The 24,086-nt window shown below is 47.1% G+C and overlaps 1 protein-coding gene across 3 annotated transcripts in view; it reads left to right on the plus strand.

Moving 5' to 3' along the window:
- LOC119964465 (lysine-specific demethylase 4A-like) overlaps positions 1-19,931 on the plus strand; it is a 76,881-nt gene extending 56,950 nt beyond the window's left edge. For 2 of the 3 annotated variants that reach the window (XM_038794006.1, XM_038794005.1), the window contains exons 18-22: positions 2,272-2,460; positions 8,906-9,076; positions 9,625-9,744; positions 12,125-12,217; positions 18,635-18,775. In XM_038794006.1, coding sequence (XP_038649934.1) covers positions 2,272-2,460; positions 8,906-9,076; positions 9,625-9,744; positions 12,125-12,217; positions 18,635-18,775 — 714 coding nt within the window. Of the gene's footprint in view, positions 1-2,271; positions 2,461-8,905; positions 9,077-9,624; positions 9,745-12,124; positions 12,218-18,634 lie in introns of all 3 variants that reach the window. The other variant, XM_038794007.1, reaches the window with a different exon arrangement.
- The last annotated feature ends 4,155 nt before the right edge of the window (positions 19,932-24,086 follow it).

Raw genomic sequence — 24,086 nt, forward strand, 5'->3', positions numbered from 1 at the left:
GCCGGCCGCTGAAATTGACACTGCCGGCTGCTCTCTCCCTCCAATCAGAAACATTAAAACTTAAAAGTTGGATTGGAGGGAGAGAGCAGCGGGCAGTGTCAATTTCAGCGGCCGGCTGATTGTTTCAGTGAGAGAGCAGCTTCTCTCTCCGGATCAAAGTGAGCCGGCCGCTGAAATTGACACTGCCCGCTGCTCTCTCCCTCCAATCCAAGTTTTAAGTTTTAATGTTTCTGATTGGAGGGAGAGAGCAGCCGGCAGTGTCAATTTCAGCGGCCGGCTCACTTTGATCCGGAGAGGGAAGCTGCTCTCTCACTGAAACAATCAGCCGGCCGCTGAAATTGACACTGCCCGCTGCTCTCTCCCTCCAATCAGTACCCCAGCAGCCACAGCCTGTACCCCAGCAGCCACGGCCTGTACCCCAGCAGCCACGGCCTGCACCCCAGCAGCCACGGCCTGCACCCCAGCAGCCACGGCCTGCACCCCAGCAGCCACGGCCTGCACCCCAGCAGCCACGGCCTGCACCCCAGCAGCCACGGCCTGCACCCCAGCAGCCACGGCCTGCACCCCAGCAGCCACGGCCTGCACCCCAGCAGCCACGGCCTGCACCCCAGCTACAGAGGGGAGGGGCGATGTGAGACCATGCTGGTCTTGCAGAGGCCCGTATGACCTCCTCCTGTGTTCTCTGCTCTCTCCCTCCAATCAGCCGGCAGTGTCAATTTCAGCGGCCGGCTCACTTTGATCCGGAGAGGGAAGCTGCTCTCTCACTGAAACAATCAGCCGGCCGCTGAAATTGACACTGCCGGCTGCTCTCTCCCTCCAATCAGAAACATTAAAACTTAAAAGTTGGATTGGAGGGAGAGAGCAGCGGGCAGTGTCAATTTCAGCGGCCGGCTGATTGTTTCAGTGAGAGAGCAGCTTTTCTCTCCGGATCAAAGTGAGCCGGCCGCTGAAATTGACACTGCCCGCTGCTCTCTCCCTCCAATCCAACTTTTAAGTTTTAATGTTTCTGATTGGAGGGAGAGAGCAGCCGGCAGTGTCAATTTCAGCGGCCGGCTCACTTTGATCCGGAGAGGGAAGCTGCTCTCTCACTGAAACAATCAGCCGGCCGCTGAAATTGACACTGCCCGCTGCTCTCTCCCTCCAATCAGTACCCCAGCAGCCACAGCCTGTACCCCAGCAGCCACGGCCTGCACCCCAGCAGCCACGGCCTGCACCCCAGCAGCCACGGCCTGCACCCCAGCAGCCACGGCCTGCACCCCAGCAGCCACGGCCTGCACCCCAGCAGCCACGGCCTGCACCCCAGCAGCCACGGCCTGCACCCCAGCAGCCACGGCCTGCACCCCAGCAGCCACGGCCTGCACCCCAGCAGCCACGGCCTGCACCCCAGCAGCCACGGCCTGCACCCAGCAGCCACGGCCTGCACCCCAGCAGCCACGGCCTGCACCCCAGCAGCCACGGCCTGCACCCCAGCAGCCACGGCCTGCACCCCAGCAGCCACGGCCTGCACCCCAGCAGCCACGGCCTGCACCCCAGCAGCCACGGCCTGCACCCCAGCAGCCACGGCCTGCACCCCAGCAGCCACGGCCTGCACCCCAGCAGCCACGGCCTGCACCCCAGCAGCCACGGCCTGCACCCCAGCTACAGAGGGGAGGGGCGATGTGAGACCATGCTGGTCTTGCAGAGGCCCGTATGACCTCCTCCTGTGTTCTCTGCTCTCTCCCTCCAATCAGCCGGCAGTGTCAATTTCAGCGGCCGGCTCACTTTGATCCGGAGAGGGAAGCTGCTCTCTCACTGAAACAATCAGCCGGCCGCTGAAATTGACACTGCCGGCTGCTCTCTCCCTCCAATCAGAAACATTAAAACTTAAAAGTTGGATTGGAGGGAGAGAGCAGCCGGCAGTGTCAATTTCAGCGGCCGGCTGATTGTTTCAGTGAGAGAGCAGCTTCCCTCTCCAGATCAAAGTGAGCCGGCCGCTGAAATTGACACTGTTTTAATTAGATCCACGATGGGGGTTTTAAATTTATTTAAAAATCTATGCTAGCGCTTCCCATTGTGAGTCTACGGGGGTCTGACCTCTCCCCTCGCCCCCCCGTAGACACTCAATGGGAAGCGCTAGCATAGATTTTAAAATAAATTTAAAACCCCCATCGTGGATATCCGCGGCTCGGTTGCAACGCGGGTGGCTGTCTTGGACCCCAACACCAGCGTTATAAAGGGGGACTACTGTATCATGTGTGTGCTTTGTCAATTATGTAACTTTGACCATTACAGAAATGCTTCTACTGTAAGAAACGGATGAAGAAAACTGGTGGGTGCTGTGTGCAATGCTCCCATGGCCGTTGTCCCACTTCCTTTCATGTGACCTGTGCACAAGCCGCTGGAGTGGTCATGCAGCCTGATGACTGGCCATTTGTTGTCTTCATCACCTGCTGCAGGCACAAGACACCGAACCAAGCAGAGGTAGGCCATGTTTAAGAGTAGCAACAAAATAATTGCTGCCAAATGCTGTCCCATGCCTACTTGGCAAATGTCTTAACTATTGTTTCTCTCCCATACAACCTTCTTGTCAAATGTCTTAACTATAACACCATAAGATTTATGGGCAAAATTAGACCATTCGACCTATCAAGTCTGCTCCACCATTCAATCATGGCTGATATGTTTCTCATCTCCCTTCTCCTCAACCCCTGATCCACTTCGTTATCTTTGGCCTCCACAGTCTTCTGCTGTAAAGTGTACCACTGTATTGTTTTTAACTGCAGTTTAGGTGAAATGTCTTATTGGCATATATTGAAACATACAAGATCCTGAAAGGACTTGACAGGGTGGATGTGGAAAAAATGTTTCCCCTTGTGGGTGAATCTAGAATTAGGGGCCATTGTTTTAAAAATAAGTGTTTGCTAGTTTAAAGAAGTGAGGATTTTTTTTCCTGAGGGTTGTGAGACCTGTCTTCTTCAAAGTGGTTGAGGCAGAGTCTTTGAATATCTTTCAGGCAAAAGTTTAATTTTTTTTGAAAATGTTTTTATTGGCATTTTGCACTTAATATCCAAACTTTGCAGAATATCGAAACAATAATAAACAGAGTAACAACATGAATACAGGTATCACAAGCTGTTCCCGAGTCTGTGACAGTGGTCCCACTTCTATATTTTCCCTACATTATTTTGCAGGAGCGCAGCCAGGTCAGAGCCACTTGGAGGTGGTGGGTGGGGCTACCAACTTCCAGCCGAGCAGAAGTCTCCGCCTGAGACGAAGGTCAAGGGGTCTGCTCCCTTCCCTATCCAGAGCTCTGATGTTCTGACACCCCGAAGACTGCCACGGATGGACACAGCTCCATCTTGTCCCCCACCACCCTCGAAACGTTTTCCAGAACTCCGAGTCTGGGGCAAAACCAGAACATGTGGTGTGAATGGCCGGGCCCCCCGAACACCGCTCGCACCTATCCTCTACCTCTGGGAAGAACGCGCTCATGCCAGCCTTAGGAAGGTGCACTCAGTGCACCATCTCGAGCTGCATTAGGCTTAGCCTGGTGCAGGAGGAGATGGAATTGATCCTGTGCAGCATCTATATCCAGAGTCTCCAAGCACAGCTCCTCCTCCCATTTTGTCTGGGGTCCTGAACTTTTCTATGAGTCATCCGTAGATGTCGCCACATTTGTTATCCTCTACCATTGTGTCCAGCAATGTGGGGGAATGTTTGTCTCCTTGCGGAGGAAATTGTGCAGCTGAAGGTACATGAGCTCTTTCCCTTTCAGGTTGAAGCCTCTCTGAGAGTTCCCAAAGGGTGGCCTGTGTATTGTAAACGAACATGTCATTCCTCGATGACCCTCTGACTTCCCTCCATGTCCCAAATATGCTGTCTTTCCTTGCCGGTGTGAACGTATGGTTGATGCAGATGGGTCCCCCATAGATGGGCATCTATGGACATCTCGCCAAGCTTGAAATGGCATCTGAACTGGTTCCATGTCCTTAGTGTGGCCACTAACCCGGGTTCCTGGAGTGTGTGTGGGGGTGACCAGCACTCCGTGCTGGAGGCCTCCTGCATTTAGACTCAGTCCACCTTCACCTCCACCCCCCTCACCATCTCCGCGTTTGCCACCCGGTGGTAGAATAGGAGATTTGGTAGGGCCAAGCCTCCCATGTGTCTCCCACGGCCTTGCGGATCTGAATATGAAGAGGAACCTAGGCAGTACGTTCACTTTGACCGCCTGTACCCTACCCACGAGCGAAAGAGGGAGCGAGTCCCATTTTGCATGTCCCTCTTCACCTCCTCCACCAGGTTGGAGAGGTTCCATTTGTTCCAGGTGTGGGCCACTTGGATCCCCAGGTATCTAGAACTTGGTTTGGGTCACTTTAAATGGTAGTTCTTCTAGCTCCGCTCCTCCCTCTTGGGGGTTCACAGGGAAGATTTTGCTCTTTCCCAGGTTGTTTGTAACCGGAGGAGGCGCTGAACTCCCTGAGGAGTCTGTTATCTTTCCCATGCTGATTAGGGGGTTCGACACATAGAGGAGCAGGTCATCCGCATAGAGTGAGACTCTGTGCTATCTGTCCCCCTTTCCGGATGCCCCTGCCGATCTAAGGGCGATGGTCAGTGGGTTGATTGCCAGTGCGAACAGGAGCAGGGATAGCAGGCATCCCTGTCTCGTTCCCCTATGCACCCAAAAGTATTCGTCCGGACATTTGCTGTAGGAGCACTGTACAGGAGCTTCACCTATGCAGTGAACCCTTGAACCCTGCTCTAAACCCAAACCCAAATCATGGCGCGGTAGCACAGTGTTTAGCACTGTTGCTTCACAGTGCCAGGATCCCAGGTTCGATTCCCGGATTGGGTCACTGTCTGTGTGGAGTCTGCACGTTCTCCCTGCGTGGGTTTCCTCCGGGTGCTCTGGTTTCCTCTCTCAAGTCCCGAAAGACTGTTAGGTAATTTGGATATTCTGAATTCTCCCTCCCTCTGTGTACTCGAACAGGTGCCGGAGTGTGGCGACTAGGGAATTCTCACAGTAACTTCATCGCAGTGTTAATGTAAGCCTACTAGTGACAATAAAAATATTTTTTTTTAGAAACTGGCAAGTACCTCCATGAGTGCCTCCATTCTACTCGATCGAAGGTTTTCTCAGCGTCCAGGAAGACTCTGGTGACCTCTCCCCAGATGGGGAGTCTGATGTTCACCGTTAGCTGCCTGTCCTTGACAAATCAGGTCTGATCTTCCTTGATTACTTCTGGCAGGCAGCTTTCCAGGTGCCTTGCCAGTCTTTCGCTAGGACTTCTGCATGTGTTTGAGAGAGATGGGTCTGTATGATCCACGCTCTGTCGGGTCTTTGTCCCTTTTGGGGATCCGGGAGATCGAGGCCTGGGCCTGCTTGGATGGCAGGGCCCCTTTTGACAGTGAGTCGTGAACATCTCCTGCAAGTGCGGGGCCAGCGCTGCTTCAAATTTTGTGTCCTAAGAATTATGCCGACAACCAATTGAGATTCAGTTGGTCTCGCAGTGTGTCCTGGAAGCTACATATATTCATACACAGGACCCTGTTCTTTGCAGACAGAACATGCACACACATCGTGCCTGTTTCAGCTAAATAAAACAAGTGACAAGCCATTCACTGGTTCATTCCTCGGCACTGCCTTGACCAATCAGATAACCTGGTTTCAAATAGTACTCGGCAGTTAACTGTCAGACACCATCAACTGTAGCATTTTCAGTGGCAACGCCTCGACCAATCGGCACACTTACCAACCAATGAACACTCTTCTAGTGCAATATAAATTTTTTGTTTATCCATACATTGGTATTGTGAATTGTCCTGCTGAATGCAAAATTAAAAAATTTGACGCAAAACCTTTTTTTCAGCATACATAACGCAAGTCCTTCATTCCTGGTACCATTAACAGCAACCTATCCAAAACCTTGTCAACCGTCCTAAAATATGGGGTGTTGAATTTAACAGAGTGCAGCAACTGAGGTCTAACCAGCATTAAAAAATGTTTGGCATAACTTTCAAGCTTTTGTTTCTCAATGAAACCAGTGATCTCATTTATTTCTAATACACTTCTCACACTCCTCTGACACTTCCAGACATTTTGTATGTACACTATCCTTGATCTGTTCCTGTAACCCCTTGAAAATTATACCACTTAGTTTGTGTTGCTCCTACCAAATATGTCACATCATAATTCTCAGAGTTAAATTTCATCTGCCTACGTATGTGTCCAGTCTGTCTACATCTTCCTGAAGACTGTTATTACCCTTATGGTCTATCGTTGTTTGATGTAATTTTCGCACTTTGAATTTGGCTCTCTATAAAATAATTTCAGTGAGAAGATGAAACATTTTGAAATGGTAGTAGTTTAATTGAAAATGTTAGTGTTCAGTAGTGATTGTGCCAATCATGAGTAAATTGCAGATACTCCCTAGTTTTTGTTGCACATGTTTTGTGTCATATACAGCTGGAGTTCGGGTCACTGCATTACAGTAAGGATGTGATCACACTGTAGAAGGTTTGATGGAGATTTATGGGGATGTTACCAGGACTGGAGAACTTTACAAAGAATGATTGGACAGTCTAGGTTATTCGGAACAGCGGAGTATGATAAGAAACGTGTTGGTATACAAAAGCATAAAAGATTGAGTGGATTGGAAGGACCTATTTATTCCCTTTGATGGGGGGCCAATTGCATGTAGACTTTTAAGTAATTGGTAGGATTAGAGGCAAGTCGAGAATTTTTTTCCAGTAGAATGATGGGATCTGGAACTTGCAGCTAAAAGGCTGGTAGGAGACAAACCCTCGTTCAGGTAATTTTTAAAAGCTGCATGAACCTGAAGTACCATAACCTGCGAGTATTCCATTGCAGTCCTACTTGTGCCTTTTCGATGATGAACAGGCTATGGGAAGTCACGAGATGTTATTCACTGCAGATTTCCCAGCCTCTGACCTCTTGTAGTGAATTATGTATATGGCTGGTCGAGTTTCACTTTTGTGAATGATAATCCCCAGAATGTTGTTAGTGGGGGATTCAGCGATGATAATGCTATAAAGGGGCTGGTTTAGCACTTGGGCTAAACAGCTGGCTTGTAATGCAGAACAAGGCCAGCAGCGCAGGTTTAATTCCCGTACCGGCCTCCCTGAACAGGCGCCGGAATGTGGTGACTAGGGACTTTTCACAGCAACTTCGTTAAAGCCTACTTGTGTCAAGCGATTATTATTATAAATGGGAGATGGCTAGATTCTCTTACTACAGATGGTCATTGCCTGACACTTGTTTAGCACAAATGTTACTTGTAACTTAACAGCCCAGGCCTGTATGTTGTTCTGGTCTTGCCGCTCATGGACTGTTTCAGTATCTGAGGAGTTGTGAATAGTACTGAAAACATACGATAAAATGTATTACATCATTTACTTATTCACCAGCATTGAAGGAGGAGGCATCGTTTTTTTTGTTAAATTTTAGAGTCCCCCAATTAATTTTTTCCAATTAAGGGGCAATTTAGCGTCGCCAATTCACCTACCCTGCGCATCTTTTGGGTTGTGGGGGCGAAACCCACGCAAACATTGGAGGATGTGCAAACTCCACACGGACAGTGACCCAGAGCCAGGATCGAACCTGGGACCTCGACACCATGAGGCAGCAGTGCTATCCACTGTGCCACCGTGCTGCCTGATGCATCGTTTTTAGTGTAAGAAATCAATAGTTTTTTTTAGAAGCCATTGCAATGCAGTTCAGCCTGTTATCATTTAGTAGGGCTGATGGTCTCCAAGGTAAAAGATTAAGGCAGCATCTACTGACAAAATAATAGTACAGCTAAAGAAGTTCACTATTATTTATGGGTAAACCGTATCGCAAGGTCAGCCTCAAAATAGATGTGCAGTTAAATGTGAATATTTAAATATTGCTCTCCCAAGTTCTACTCCACTGTTAGCTTAGCAAAAACAGCATCTCCAAATAACGCCATTTAGGACAGACGTGAAGAGAAATCTTTGTAATTCCCTACCCCAGAGGGTTATGATTGCTCCATCATTGAATAGATTTCAGGACTGGGAAAGAGATTTTTTTTGCATCTCTGAATCAATGAATATGATGTGGAGATGCATATGGGGAGAGGTTCGAAAGGTGCAATAGAAGAATTAGGCCAGTCACAATAATTCCGTAAATCCTCGCTCAACGTCGTGGTTGTGATCCAGGAGATTGTGACTTTTAAGTGAATTGTGGGTTCCTATTGAAATTAAAATCACTTATTGTCACAAGTAGGCTTCAAATGAAGCTACTGTGAAAAGCCCCTTGTTGCCATATTTGGGGAGGCTGGTAAGGGAATTGAACCAGTGCTGCTGGCCTGCCTTGGTCTGCTTTAAAAGACAGCTCTTTAGCCCTGTGCTAAACCAATGATAGAGTTTGGTTTGTCCAGGCAATAAAGGAACGTATGTAACAAGTTGAAATACTGTACCATATGAGCAGCGCCTGTGCATTCCTCACCGGAATAATTTGCAAAACAAAGTTTCTGCTCCGGGATCTCTGGTCTCGCTCTCTCCCTGCAGTTCGGGCCTTTGGTCACCGTGGCAGGCCCCGCGTTCAGCATGGTCTGCAAGGCCAGAGCGCAGGCTATGTAAAATCTGGGGGAGTGAAATGAAATGAAATGAAAATGAGAAGTGAAAGTGAAAAGGGTCCTGAAGAATAAGCTACGTTCAAGTGAAGCAAGGACTGTACTGAATGGTGGAGCAGGCTCAGTGGGGCAGATGTTGATCCATTGCCGCTATTTCTTTTTAGCTGGACAGTCTGGGACAAAACTGACTAAATGCCATTGCATTAAAAGACACAGCAAACAAAGTAGCTTTATCTGATATTGGATATTTTCTTTTTCTGAATAGTTGATATCAGTGGAGTTCTTAAAAAATTCTGCTCATTTCCTTTCCACAGCGTGCCAAATCATCTTTGAATGATATTGAAATTGGGCAGAAGGTCATCTCGAAGCACAAGAATGGACGTTTTTACCAGTGTGAGGTAGCAGGACTGAGTAAAGAAACATTCTATGAAGTCAATTTTGATGATGGTTCCTTCAGTGACAACTTGTATCCAGAGGACATTGTGGTAGGTGAAGATTTTGTTTCTAACTTGTGTCAGAACATAATAGTACTGTCAAGATTCATGTAACATTTTTAAGCAGTGGTCAGCACAATTCTCAATTCTTCACTATAGTAAATCTGAAACTACTACTGGCTACAGAAAATTTGCCTGACGTCACGATGAGGTTTGGGAGTTTTTGGAATTTGGTCTTGATCTGTGTCTTCCACCCAGTTTTGTACTGGCCAGACTACTGCACTAAATAACGTCCGAAAGTGGCTGTTCGATGCACCCTTTTCGTAGATATGAGGATGATCTTTTCAGTTCGGTTACCATAATGAACATGGCATTTGTGAATTAAATATATTTTCCTACTTTTGAATCTTAAGATGCCTTTTTATTGCAGTGCCATTGAAATAATGTTTTGGGTATTTCCACTGAAGAATGCCTTGTATCAAACATGCTGGATTATTATTACCCATTGTTAATAAATTTACATTGTTCTAAAGATGAACTTTGACTGCTTCGAACACGAGTAGAAATGTTTGATTCTTGTATTTTCTGCTAATGTTTAGAGCCGTGACTGCCTTCATTTGGGACCCCCAGAAGGGGGAGAGGTTGTACAAGTCAGATGGACCGATGGGCTAGTATATGGAGCCCAGTTTGTAGCATCACATGTTATACAGCTGTACCAGGTAAGGAGCCACTCGCAATTAATTTTGCATAGTGATAAGCCTGAAGTGTGTATGTGGTGTGTGTAACTTGCAAAATAAAACATCACTGCATATAACAAAAATACGACATGGGGGCTCTCCATGCAACCTGGGCCTCTGGTGAGTGCAGCAGTGGCTCCAGCATCAGAACATGGTGGCAGGTAGGGCCACAGTGCAGACAGGGTAAAATTGAAAATGGAAGCGTAAATCAGAACAAAAGGTCCTAAAGCAAAAATGACTTAAGTGTTGAGGCCTTATAGATCATAGATAGAATTTACAGTGCAGAAGGAGGCCATTCGGCCCATCGAGTCTGCACCGGCTCCTGGAAAGAGCACCCCACCCAAGGTTAACACCTCCACCCTATCCCCTATAATCCAGTAACCCCACCCAACACTAAGGGCAATTTTGGACACTAAGGGCAATTTATCATGGCCAATCCACCTAACCTGCACATCTTTGGACTGTGGGAGGAAACCGGAGCACCCGGAGGAAACCCACGCACACACAGGGAGGATGTGCAGACTCCGCACGGACAGTGACCCAAGCCGGAATCGAACCTGGGACCCTGGAGCTGTTAAGCGATTGTGCTATCCACAATGCTACCGTGCTAACCACTGTGCCACCGTGCTGCCCCGGCCTTACTGTAGTTGATGTGCAACCAGGGTATTGTCAGCATGTGTTAATATTGCTAACTTTATAGAAAATAATAATTTTCCCCCTTGGCTGCTCACACTGTTAAATAATTGTCAATCTAGTATGTCAAAGACCCAATTATTTTTTCCAATTAAGAGGCAATTTAACGTGGCCAATCCACCTAACCTGCACATCTTTGGGTTGTGGGGGCGAAACCCATGCAGACACGGGGAGAATGTGCAAACTCCTCATGGACAGTGACCCAGGGCCGGGATTCGAACCCAGGTCCTCAGCGCCGTAGGCAGCAATGCTAACCACTGTGCCACCGTGCTGCCCCGGCCTTGCTGTAGTTGATGTGCAACCAGGGTATTGTCAGCATGTGTTAATATTGCTAACCTCATAGAAAATAATAATTTTCCCCCTTGGCTGCTCACACTGTTAAATAATTGTCAATCTAGTATGTCAAAGATTCCTCCGACACTTCTCCAGGCAATTGGTTCAATAATGCCCACCGAGTAATTGGCTAGTTTACTCAATCTTGACCAAATGGAATGTGGTTTCTTTAAAACATAGGTTTTCCATACCTTTTTTAATATCTTGATCCTTCAAACCGAAACTGTGCATATGTGGTGACATGGTGGCACAGTGGTTAGCATTGCTGCCTCACCCTCCAGGGACCAGGTTCAATTCCGGCCTGGGGTGACTATGTGGAGTTTGCACTTTCTCCCCGTGTCTGCGTGGGATTCCTCCCCGGGTGCTCTGGTTTCCTCCCACAGTCCAAAGATGTGCAGGTTAGGTGGATTGGCCATGCTAAATTGTCCCTTAGTGTCCAAAAGGTTTTGTGGGGTTACTGGATTACAGGGATGTCATGGGGTTAAGTAGGGTGCTCTTTCCAAGGGCCGGTGAAGACATGATGGGCCGAATGACCTCCTCCTGCACTGTAAATTATATGATCAATGCATGTCCTATAAATAGGTATTCATAAGTCAAAGTATGTTAAATGCAGGTAACATTTTATGTAATTAACCAGCTATCTCTCGAGTTTGTACATGAATTACAGAAAGTTAAAATGAAGATATAACAAGCAACCAGGAAAGTTTTTATTACAAAGGGATTGGCACTTAAGAATAAAGAGATTTTACTGCAATTGCACATGGCCTTGGCGAGACCATGCCTGGAGTACTATGTAAAGAGTATTGGTCTCTTTTCCAAAGGAAAGATATAGTGGCCTTGAGTTCCTTGAAAGTTTATGAGATGGATTCCTGGGAAAAGAGATAGTATAGACTATTCCTTTATTCCCTAGAATTCAGAAGAATGAGAGATGGTCTAATTGAAACATATTATTTGTTGTGAGGATGTGCCCTCTGGCTGTGATCTCTTGAGCGAGGGTTAGACTCAATAAGGCGTTGACTATTTAGAACCATGATGAGAAGAAATATCTTCATTCCTGGAGTTCTCTACCCCAGAGAGCTGTGAATACCCAGTTATGAAATAATGGATTTTCTGGTAGAAAGTAAATTGAGGGATATGGGGTTAGTGCGAGAAGGTGGTGTTAAGATTTTTCAAAAATCAGCATGATCTTGAATAGCAGAGCAGGCTTGAAGGACCGAATGACCTAATCCTTCAATTTCTCTGTTCTATCCTCTCATTCCTGAGACTAAGTTTTAACTAATTTAGCAAATCTTCAGTTCCCAGTGCGCACCTGACTATGCCTTGCTTATCCATTCAGGTGGAGTTTGAAGATGCATCCCAACTGATGGTGAAGAGAGAGGATGTGTACACTCTTAATGAGGAACTTCCCAAAAAAGTCAAGTCCAGGCTGGTTAGTATGTTATCATCAGTTCCTGCTGCAATTGTAAACCCAACAGAGATTGATCAGAGCTGTGTTTCCTTTGAGAACTATTGCATGCCAGCGACCAGAGTGCAGCTGACATAGACTGCATCCCACTCAATTTATTTAGCCCCCTGCAGGAAGTGAATGGCCGTGTGCAAAGGACAGGCAGTTCTCGACTTTATAATCTTCAAGTTATGATGAATGGCACTTAATGATTTTATAAATGTTTATAAATGATAAATAACAGCAAACTGGATTATTATTTAAATGATAAAATATTAAAACATGCTGCTGTGCAGAGAGACCTGGGTGTGCTAGTGCATGAGTCGCAAAAAGTTGGTTTGCCGGTGCAACAGGTGATTAAGAAGGCAAATGGAGTTTTGTCCTTCATTGCTAGAGGGATGGAGTTTAAGACTAGGGAGGTTATGCTGCAATTGTATACGGTGTTAGTGAGGCCACACCTAGAGTATTGTGTTCAGTTTTGGTCTCCTTACTTGAGAAAGGACGTACTGGCACTGGACGGTGTACAGAGGAGATTCACTAGGTTAATCCCAGAGCTGAAGGGGTTGGATTATGAGGAGAGGTTGAGTAGACTGGGACTGTACTCGTTGGAATTTAGAAGGATGAGGGGGTATCTTATAAAAACATATAAAATTATGAAGGGAATAGATAGGATAGATGCGGGCAGGTTGTTTCCACTGGCGGGTGAAAGCAGAACGAGGGGGCATAGCCTCAAAATAAGGGGAAGTAGATTTAGGACTGAGTTTAGGAGGAACGTCTTCACCCAAAGGGTTGTGAATATATGGAATTCCTTGCCCAGTGAAGCAGTTGAGGCTCCTTCATTAAATGTTTTCAAGATAGATAGTTTTTTGAAGAATAAAGGGATTAAGGGTTATGGTGTCCAAGTGGGAAAGTGGAGCTGAGTCCACAAAAGATCAGCCATGATCTCATTGAATGGCAGAGCAGGCTCAAGGGGCTAGATGGCCTACTCCTGCTCCTAATTCTTATGTTCGGATGACACTCCGAATGAACAACATCAGTTTTGACTTTACAGCTCCATGCCTGCAAACAAGTTCAAACATTCATATGTGCGCATCGGCATTCTGCACCACCCATCTCCCTGACTTAATTGCTGTTCTGATGCATTTTTACTTGATTAATCTTAGTGTTTCCAAACTTTTCTGAATTATATTGCTATATATTCCAATTGAATGAGTGCAAAATCCTGGGTTAATTTGGTGATAATAAGGTCCTTGATTCAGGAACCAATCTCCGATTTTATAACATTCTTTTTGTGGAAAAATCAGTCCTGACTTAGAACCAGGTGGTTCTGTCGTAGATCTGAGCCTTTCATTAATGTCCAGGGTTCCACTGCATCTGTTTTTTTTTTTAAAATAATTTTTTTTGGAATTTTTGGAAAAATATATAGCAACAGAACAATAATAATAATAACAATAATAAACACCCCCAGCACCCGTAACAACGCATGTAACGAACCCCCCCACCCCCCCCCCAACCCAATAAACAACAAAATAAATTAACAATAAGCAAATTAACTTAAGCAATACCCCCCTGAGACCCCTTTCCCCCCCTCCCTCCCCCCGGGTTGCTGCTACTGCTGACCTAGTTCCTTATCGTTGGGCCAGAAAGTCGAGGAAAGGCTGCCACCTCCTAAAGAACCCTTGTACCGACCCCCTCAGGGCGCATTTGACCCTCTCCAGCTTAATGAATCCTGCCATGTCATTGATCCAGGTCTCCACGCTCGGAGGTCTCGCATCTTTCCACTGCAGCAAGATCCTCCACCGGGCTACTAGGGACGCAAAGGCCAAAACATCGGCCTCTTTCGCCTCCTGCACTCCCGGCTCCACCCCAACCCCAAATATCGCGAGTCCCCAGCCTGGCTTGACCCTGGACCCTACCACCCTCGACACCGTCCTCTCCACCCCCTGCCAGAATTCCCCCAGTGCCCGGCATGCCCATAACATATGGGCATGGTTCACTGGGCTCCCCGAACACCTAATGCACCTGTCCTCACCCCCAAAAAACTCGCTCATCCTCGTCCCGGACATATGAGCCCTGTGCAGTACCTTGAACTGGATGAGGCTAAGCCTCGCACATGAAGAGGAGGAGTTCACACTCTTCCAGGGCGTCTGCCCATGTCCCCTCCTCAATATGCTCCCCCAGCTCCACTTCCCACTTAGCCTTCAGCTCCTCTACCGACGCCTCCTCCACCTCCTGCTTCACCTGGTAGATGTCAGACACCTTCCCATCCCTGACCCACACCCCCAAAAGCACCCTATCCCTTAACCCCCGCCGGGGCAGCGAAGGGAACCCCTCCACCTGCCGCCTAGCAAACGCCTTGACCTGAAGGTACCTGAACATATTCCCCGGGGGGAGCTCAAACTTCTCCTCCAGTTCATCCAGGCTCGCAAACCTCCCGTCAATGAACAGGTTTCCCAACTTCCTAATGCCTGCCCTGTGCCACCCCTGGAACCCGCCATCAATGTTCCCTGGGACAAACCGGTGGTTCCCCCTCAGCGGGGCCTCCACCGAGCCCCCCACTTTCCCCCTGTGTCGCCTCCACTGCCCCCAAATTTTGAGTGTAGCCGCCACCACCAGGCTCGTAGTGTACCTCGTTGGAGGGAGCGGCAACAGCGTCGTTACCAGTGCCTTCAGAGGACGCCATCTCCAGCCGTTTCCATGCTGCCCTCTCCCCATCCATTACCCACTTGCGTACCATCGAGACATTAGCCGTCCAATAGTACCCAGAGAGGTTGGTGCCAGCCCCCCTCTATCCCTGCCCTGCTCCAAAAAGACCCTCCTCACCCTCGGAGTCCCGCGCGCCCAAACAAATCCCAGAATGCTGCTGTTCACCCTCCTAAAAAGGCCCTCGGAATGAAATGGGGAGGCACTGAAACAAAAACAAAAACCTCAAGAGCACCGTCATTTTAACGTACTGTACTCTACCCGCCAACGACAATGGCAGCATGTCCCACCTTTTAAACTCCTCCTCCATCTGCTCCACCAACCTAGTAAAATTAAGCTTGTGCAGAGTCCCCCAACTCCTAGCCACCTGAACCCCCAGGTACCTAAAACTCCTCACTGCCCTCTTTAGCGGGAGCCTACCAATCCCCTCCTCCTGATCTCCCGGGTGTACAACAAACAGCTCACTCTTGCCCAGGTTCAATTTATGGCCCGAGAAACTCCCAAACTCAGCAAGAATCTCCATCACCTCCAGCATTCCCCCCACCGGGTCTGCTACATACAGCAGCAAGTCATCTGCATACAGCGACACTCTGTGCTCCTCCCCACCCAGCACCAGACCCCTCCACCTCCCCGACTCCCTGAGAGCCATGGCAAGAGGCTCAATTGCCAACGCAAAAAGCAAGGGGGACGGGGCACCCCTGCCTCGTCCCACGGTGGAGCCTGAAGTACTCGGACCTCCTCCCATTTGTCGCCATCGGGGTCTCGTACAGCAACTTCACCCATTTAATAAACCCCACCCCAAACCCGAACCTCTCTAACACCTCCCACAAGTACCCCCACTCAACCCTATCAAAGGCCTTCTCCGCATCCAATGCCACCACAATCTCCGCCTCTCCTGCTGCCGGCATCATTGTCACATTTAGCAGCCTTCGCACGTTAGTGTTCAGCTGCCTCCCCTTCACAAAACTTGTCTGATCTTCATGTATCACCCCCGGCACACAGTCCTCTATTCTAGTGGCCAAGATCTTCGCCAGCAACTTGGCATCCACATTCAGCAGTGAAATTGGCCTATATGATCCACACTGCAAGGGGTCCTTATCTCGCTTCAGGATCAGGGAAATCAGCACCCGTGACATCGTCGGGGCAAAACACCCCCCTCCCATGCCTCGTTAAAGGTCCGAACCAACAGGGGGCCCACCAGGTCCGCGTATTTCTTATAAAATTCAACCGGGAACCCATCCGGTCCCGGCGCCTTCCCCGACTGCATGTGGCCAATCCCTCTGACCAGCTCCTCCAACTCGATCGGTGCCCCCAGTCCCTCCACCTGCTCCTCCTGCACCCTTGGAAATCGCAGCCTGTACAAAAAGCTCTCCATTCCCCCTCCCACCACCGGCGGCTCCGACCGGTACAGTTCCCTGTAGAAGTCCCTAAAGACCCCATTGACCTCTGCCCCCGCCGCACCACATTCCCACCTCTATCCTTCACTCCACCAATCTCCCTAACTGCGTCCCGCTTGCGAAGCTGATGCCCCAGCATCCTGCTCGCCTTCTCTCCATACTCGTAGACCGCTCCCTGCGCCTTCCTCCACTGTGTCTCCGCCTTTCTGGTGGTCAATAAATCAAACTTGTCCTGCAGGCTACGCCGCTCCCCCAGCAATCCCTCCTCCGGGGCCTCCGCATACCTCCTATCTACACTCAACAGCTCCTCCACTAGTCTCTGCCTCTCCCTCCTCTCCCCCTCTCCCTATGGGCTCGGATGGAGATCAGCTCCCCTCTAATCACTGCCTTCAGAGCCTCCCACACCATCCCCACCCGGACCTCACCAGTATCACTGACCTCGAGGTACCTCTCGATACATCCCCGGACCCTCCTACAAACCTCCTCCTCAGCCAACAACCCCGCGTCCAGGTGCCAAAGCGTGTGCTGGTCCTGCACTTCCCCCATCTCCAGATCCACCCAATGCGGAGCATGGTCCGAAATCGCTATAGCCGAATATTCGGCCTCTTCCACCCTCTGGACCAGTCCCCTACTCAGGACAAAGAAACCCGCCCCCCTCCCCCGTCGACTAGCCATGGCCCATCGACTGCTCGCCCCTGGCCAGCACCCATTCGGCCCGTTTCCCACGGCGATAGAACCTCACCCCGACCCACACCAACTCCTCCCTGGCCAATCCAGCAGCAACCCGGTACCCCCCCCCCCCCCCCCCCCCCCCCCCAGGCTAGGATCCCTCCTAGCCGTGATGCTCCCTCCATAGTACTCCCGTGAGCCAGCTGACTTCTGCTGACCCCGGCAGCTCCCGCCCTAACTTCGACCCCTCCCGTTATGGGGTCCCCCCCCCCCCCCCCCCCCCCGGCTAGGATCCCTCCTAGCCGTGATGCTCCCTCCATAGTACTCCCGTGAGCCAGCTGACTTCTGCTGACCCCGGCAGCTCCCGCCCTAACTTCGACCCCTCCCGTTATGGGGTCTTCCCCCCCCCCCCCCCCCTCCTCCCTGCATCAGCTCCTTGGCACCGCTTCAGCGTGGGAAAACGGATCTGATATCCACGCCCCTCGCCACCAGCTCCACCCCCGTTGTCCCGCAGCGCGGGAAACCAGAGGAAAGCCTGCGCTTTCACACTGCCCCCCCCCCCCCCCCCAACGCAGCTCCCAAATAGCAGTCCCAACCCATCCACCAACCCCGTACAAACAAAAACAGATCAACCACAAACTCCGATACCCCCCTTAAGACACAAAACCATAACCAACATCATCCACAAGCGAGAGAAAAAAAACAAACAGAATAACCAGCAACAGCATACACAGTGATACAAAAAAAAACTCCCACAGCCCCCAATCCCTAGTTCGAGTCCAACTTTTCAGCCTGCACAAAGGCCCACGCCTCCTCCGGGGACTCAAAATAGTAATGTCGGTCCTTGTAGGTGACCCGCAGGCGGCAGTATGCTGAACTTCACCTGCTTGCCGTGGAGCACCGCCTTCGTCCGGTTGAACCCGGCCCTCCGCTTAGCCACCTCCGCACTTCAGTCCTGGTAGATGCGCACTACCGAATTCTCCCACTTGCTGCTCCTCACCTTCTTGGCCCATCGCAGCGCACACTCCCGGTCACTGAACCGATGGAACCGCACCAGCACAGCCCGCGGGGGTTCATTCGCCTTAGGCCGCCTGGCCAGTACTCTGTGGGCCGCCTCCAGCTCCAGGGGCAGGTGGAAGGATCCTCCCCTCTTTCCTCCTCCGCCCCTCTTTCCTCCTCCTCCCCTCTTTCCTCCTCCGTTCATCAGCATTTGATGAGTTCCCTATCGATTTCCTTTTGTAATGACCTAAGATTTTTTTTTGCTGATGTCTTATCCTGTATAGGATCCTTCTTTGAATGACCACATCTTCAGATAAAATTCATTTCAGTACATTTGGTTCATCTTCTACTATTTTTTATTTTTGACGTTTTCCACTTGTATGAATATTTGGAAATCTATATAGCTGTATATTTCAAACTTGCATTTAAAACTAATGAGCAATAATAGTTTAGATGTGTGAATTTGAACACAAATCTCTCCCTCGTTAAACTAATCTGACCACTGGCATTCCTCATTCTTTCTTTCTTTTGTCATGTATGCAAACCTGCTAGATTAAAGATTTTTGTCTTGCTGCTCCTTACAAGTGAGAACTTCACAGTAAGTTTTTAAACATATGTTATGTTTGTTTTGCAGTCTGTTGCATCGGACATGCGCTTCACTGGAATCTTTGCAGAAGAGGAGGCCGCACCCGTATCAAAGCGACAGCGAGTTTTGAACTCCAGGTATCGTGGGGACTATGTTGAGCCATCTCTGTACCGTGCAATTATGGAATAAAGTAACTATCATTACAGAAACTCTTCAGAACTTCACCTATGGAAGCCATTGGGACGGATTGGTTTTCATATATGGTTCTATTGTAGATATGTGAAAGCAGTTGAGGTGCAGCTGAGTTCTAATCCTTCTAGCAACAAAACTACTCCATCACCAAGGGTACCTCATTAACGACACTCCCATGGAACTCGATGTGGAATATCTTGGGATTTCAGCAAAGCTGTTTTCAAGCATTCGTTCGTCTTGCTTCGGATCCCTTCAGCTTTGCAAAGTACAGACTAATTTGGATTAAGGAATGCCTTTTCAGGAGTCTTCAGTGGGCTAGTAATAGGATTGCAAAAAATATCTTTGGGTTAGATTTCAACACTAACATTCATGTTAAGACTGAGAAATGCATTTAAATTTTAATATTGCTGGTCTCTCTTTGGTAAATTTCATTAACTTCTGCATTAGACTATCAAACAAAACCTATTGCATACCTGGTCTGTTGAACACTGATGTACCAACCTATTGTACAGCAAGATTGATTGACGCATGGCTCTTTCACCATAGGCATAGAAGCGTTCCCTCTGTATACAGGCTGTGAAGTTCTGCAAGGTGTGAATGGGTTTTCATGATATCCAGTCATTAGCCCAAAACCAGGGCCATCACCGGTGCTTGGAGTTAAAACTCTTATCTGTATTTATAGGGAAGTCTTAAGACTATAGGTTGGCTCATATTAGACACAAGATTTTTTTAAAGTTCCACCCCCCTCCCAAGAATAGCAGTTTATTCAGTATTCACAATGAAAGTAAATAGAATATTGAGTTCCTTGAATGGCTAAGTATTAGTGATGAAGTAGCACATGATTTATTGAAGGCCAAATATATTTGAAAAAGTGAAAGAAAATAAAACTGTTCCCATTCTCCCTGTTCCCACCATCAACCCCACCTCCACCCTTTCAAAGGTGTGCTGTTCTTATGTGATCCTCATGTACCAGATAGACTTCTGTGCTGTTTTTATCTGTGCCACAAATTATATTTGTTTATTCAATCAATTATTAAATTTTATTCCAATATTATTGAACTTTATTGCAATGTAAAATGTTCCTTTCAATTGATTTATTGGTTTGGTGTAGACTGTAGAAACAGACATTGGACAGAACCCCCCCCCCCCCCCCCCCCCCCCCTACACACAAGATTCCTGATCAAGATTGAAACCACAATAGATTCTTCATCTGGGCTTGATTTTCATAATGTAAAGTTGTATGCAAAAGTTTTTTAACCAGCTACAAAAACTATTAATGCAATAGACCATTTGGGAGTTGACTAGTTCTGTATATTGTGTTCAATAAGTGCCATCTGTTGTTGCAATAGAATATGATCGAACTGAACAGCTTGATTTTTGTTTGAAGTAGGTGGTGAATTTAACAGCAAGATGGAAATAACTACAAAGCACATCACAATTGCTAACTGTATGTGTTTTGAAAGTCTTGTTACTTAAACTTAGGGCAGCACGGTAGCATGGTGGTTAGCATCAATGCTTCACAGCTCCAGTGTCCCAGGTTCGATTCCCGGCTGGGTCACTGTCTGTGTGGAGTCTGCACGTCCTCCCCGTGTGTGCGTGGGTTTCCTCCGGGTGCTCCGGTTTCCTCCCACAGTCCAAAGATGTGCGGGTTAGGTGGATTGGCCAGGCTAAATTGCCCTTAGTGTCCTAAAAAATAAGGTTAATGGGGGTTGTTGGGTTACTGGTATAGGGTGGATACGTGGGCTTGAGTAGGGTGATCATTGCTCGGCACAACATCGAGGGCCGAAGGGCCTGTTCTGTGCTGTACTGTTCTAAAAACTGAAATGAGAGTGCACCAGTAAGAACCTTAAGCTTCCTCCTTTTCTTATTTTTAAGAGAATTGTAAGTACCTTTCGAAAGCCCTTTGAGACTGTGAGCGAAGGGGAAATGTGCATCTAAGTTTACTTGTGGGGAAAAGAAAATGCAATGGTGATTCTATCTTATTAATTTATTTTGCTGGTGTATAACGCCAAAACTTCCTTTTCCATGCCCAGAGAACAGTAAGTTTAAATTTTCCAAATCACTTTTATTTAATTTTCTTTTATTTTCTTGTAGCATCCAGTTTGTGTTTTTAACCCTTCCAACTTTAAAAAAAAACCCTCAATAGGTCTTTGGTCTAATTGGTTGGATCTAAATTGCCATGTGTAGTTTTGAGAATCTTGTTTTAAATCCAAGCAGTGCTGTTAGAGCTGTAGAAATGCTTTAATGTTTTCTGTTTTGCCCTGGGCTGTTGCAAAACGTTTTGGTTTCTGTAAAATCTACTGAACTGGGATTGGGCAATTAAGCAATATTTGGGTACTTCAGTTTGAATCAAAACGCGTTTTGACTTTTTCTTTTAGTATGGTTTGTTGCTCCCCAAGTTCAATTCCTTCTGGTAGCATTAACACTGAGCCACCGAATCACAGTCGGTCTGGATTGGTGACATGTTATATCTAGAATGGCAATGGTTGGTAATTCTTTTCAGTATTTAAACAAATTTATTTGCAATGTTTTCTCACCTGGCGAATTGAACTCTCTTTGCACCTTATGTTCAGTTGAGGTTAACATCCAGACTGTGAAAAGCCCACATAGTAATTAAAGCCTTTGATTGATTTATTCCATTATGGAATTCCCTATTTTACCACCTGCCATGCCACGCTATTTTAAGGACATTAAGTTATCATCTTGGGACAGGGGTGTAAGGAAGTGAAGATGATATTTCTGACATTAAATCTTCCTTATTAACATTGATTGGTCCTTTTTCTTTAAAAAAAATAGTAATTGACTCTATGCAGCCGCCTCTGGGAGTTTGTGCTATACTCTCGCTATCTTGAGTAGAAAAATATAACCTCTAACCTTATTTGATTCCCATGAAATTTTTGAGTGTACTCTCCAGCCCAAAATTCACTGATAATATTAATTAGCACGTTTACTTCAATCTCCCCTCCCTCTTTCATTATATATATTTTTGTGAGGAATTATTTCAATGCATCTCTTCCCAGTGAAATCACTGAAAAGTCTTGAAATTTTGGGCAGCATGGTGATGCAGTGTTTAGCACTGCAGCCTCACGACACTGAGGTCCCAGGTTCGATCCTGGCTCTGGGTCATTATCAGTGTGGAGTTTGCACATTCTCCCTGTGTTTGCGTGGGTTTCGCCCCCACAACCCAATTGGCCATGCTAAATTGCCCCTTAATTGGAAAAATGAATTGGGTACTGTAAATTTTAGGGAAAAAAAAGTCTTGAAATTTCCTTCCGAGTTCAGAGTAAATGTGTTGACACTGGGTTATGGTCTAGTCATACCCAGAATGTTGTATTTACTGTTGCAGTTTCTAAATATGCAGTTTGTGAGCCACTGACAAATCTTGTTTCTATGCATTAATTTGGATACAAGAAAAAAAGTTACATACTGGCTTGTGTGTATATTTTCACTTTATTCTTCAGCCCCTGCTTTATAAATGATCACCATCCTCTTGATGATTCTTCTGTCAGATATGGTGATGGGGCGGTGCATCTCTGTAACTTGATGGTGCGGCAACTATCTGAAAGTGATCCAGTGCAGCAACTATAAATGCTGTTTGGCTGTGGGTGAGGGATAAGTAATTTATCAAGACCAATTTAACAGCTCTTCATGTATCTTGGATATATGCACTGCTGGCTTTTTGAGTTAAAAATGTTATTCCACAAGTCTGGTTATGTATTGCATCTCCACAGCAAAAAGGAATATCCATCGAAAAACCCTGATGGAACTGTTTCTCACTCCCTAATCCAATAAGTGAACAGTTCTCAAAATCATTGTGTCTAATCTGAGAGACCTACAGTCTACACTACAACCACCTCAGGAGTCTGTACATTAATTGATTGTATTGATCTATGAAAAATGACTGTATTAGTTCAAGCAAACATGAAGTTTAAATGGCTTGCTGTGATTGTTTAGGAAAATAAGACGCGTTGAAATGATTTGCAGTCAATAAATGTCTTTTTTTTGTCTTTGATTCTGCTTTGTTCCAATCACCATAAATCTCAACCTTGAGATGAAATGCCATTCTTTTAACATGGGTTTCCACTTGCACTAAAAATTAGAAATTCTCTGCATTTAATTTCTTTCTTTTCACTAATTGCAACAGCATCAAGACTTAATCAAGATATGCAATTTGCCTGCTACAGGAGGGGGAGAGGACACGAGCTGGGAGCAATACTCCTTTCTTAAATTGTACAATAAGCACTGAAACAAGGAGACTGGTGCCCTGACTTTCCAATAGTTGGCACCTAAACGGAAATGTGAGACCAGAAACTAAAATTGAATTTGAGGGATCCAAGGTGATTATTGCTGAAAGAATTCTAAAGCACAGTGGTTAGCACAGTTGCTTCACAGCACCAGGGTCCCAGGTTCGATTCCCGGCTTGGGTCACTGTGTGGAGTCTGCACATTCTCCCCATGTCTGCGTGGGTTTCCTCCGGGTGCTCCGGTTTCCTCCCACAGTCCAAAGATGTGCAGGTTAGGTGGATGGCTATGCTACATTGCCCTTAGTGTTCCAAAAAAAAAGTTAGGTGGGGTTACGGGGATAGGGTGACGGTTATGGGCTTGGGTCAGGTGCTCTTTTCAAGGGCTGATGCAGACTCGATGGACCAAATGGCCTCCTTCTGCACTGTAAATTCTATGATTGTGAAACAACCTTGTTCTCTTGTTTCTCTGACATAGGTCAAGACATGTTTTTCTGCCTCTTGATTGACGTGCATCTAAGTGAAGAAAACAGCGATATTTATTACTTTAGAAATGGTGTTTCCTGTTATAATACAACTGCATGCTGATAATGTGTTGTCATTATGTCACCAGAGCAAAATCCATCCCACAAACAGAGAATGAGATAAACTGTGGTGTTGAACAAGGGAGAAATCTTTAGTGCCCAAATCCAGAGTTGCTGAGGAAGCTGGTCATGTCCAGCAGGCCAATAATCTGCAGAAACCATAATTGCCTTCAACAGATATCTCTTGACTTCTCCCTCCAATGACCAGCTATGTGGAAAAGATTTGAGTGGAAAGAATTGACATTTTGAATCTTTGCTCGTTGATTTAAATTAAGTGCTTTGTGAAGTATAACTTGTTAAATAATAGGAAACCAAATTAACCCTTCACCAGTGCGCAAGGTCTGATGGACAGATAATTGGTGTTTTGCAATAGTTTTATGAACGATGATTAACTGCTTTTGATCTTTGGCAGAATGGTGCCTAGATTTGCAGGGGCAGCATGGTAGCACATGTGATTAGCACTGTGGCTTCACAGTGCCAGGCT

Source organism: Scyliorhinus canicula, chromosome 4 (assembly GCF_902713615.1).
Source record: "Scyliorhinus canicula chromosome 4, sScyCan1.1, whole genome shotgun sequence".
NCBI lineage: Eukaryota > Metazoa > Chordata > Chondrichthyes > Carcharhiniformes > Scyliorhinidae > Scyliorhinus > Scyliorhinus canicula.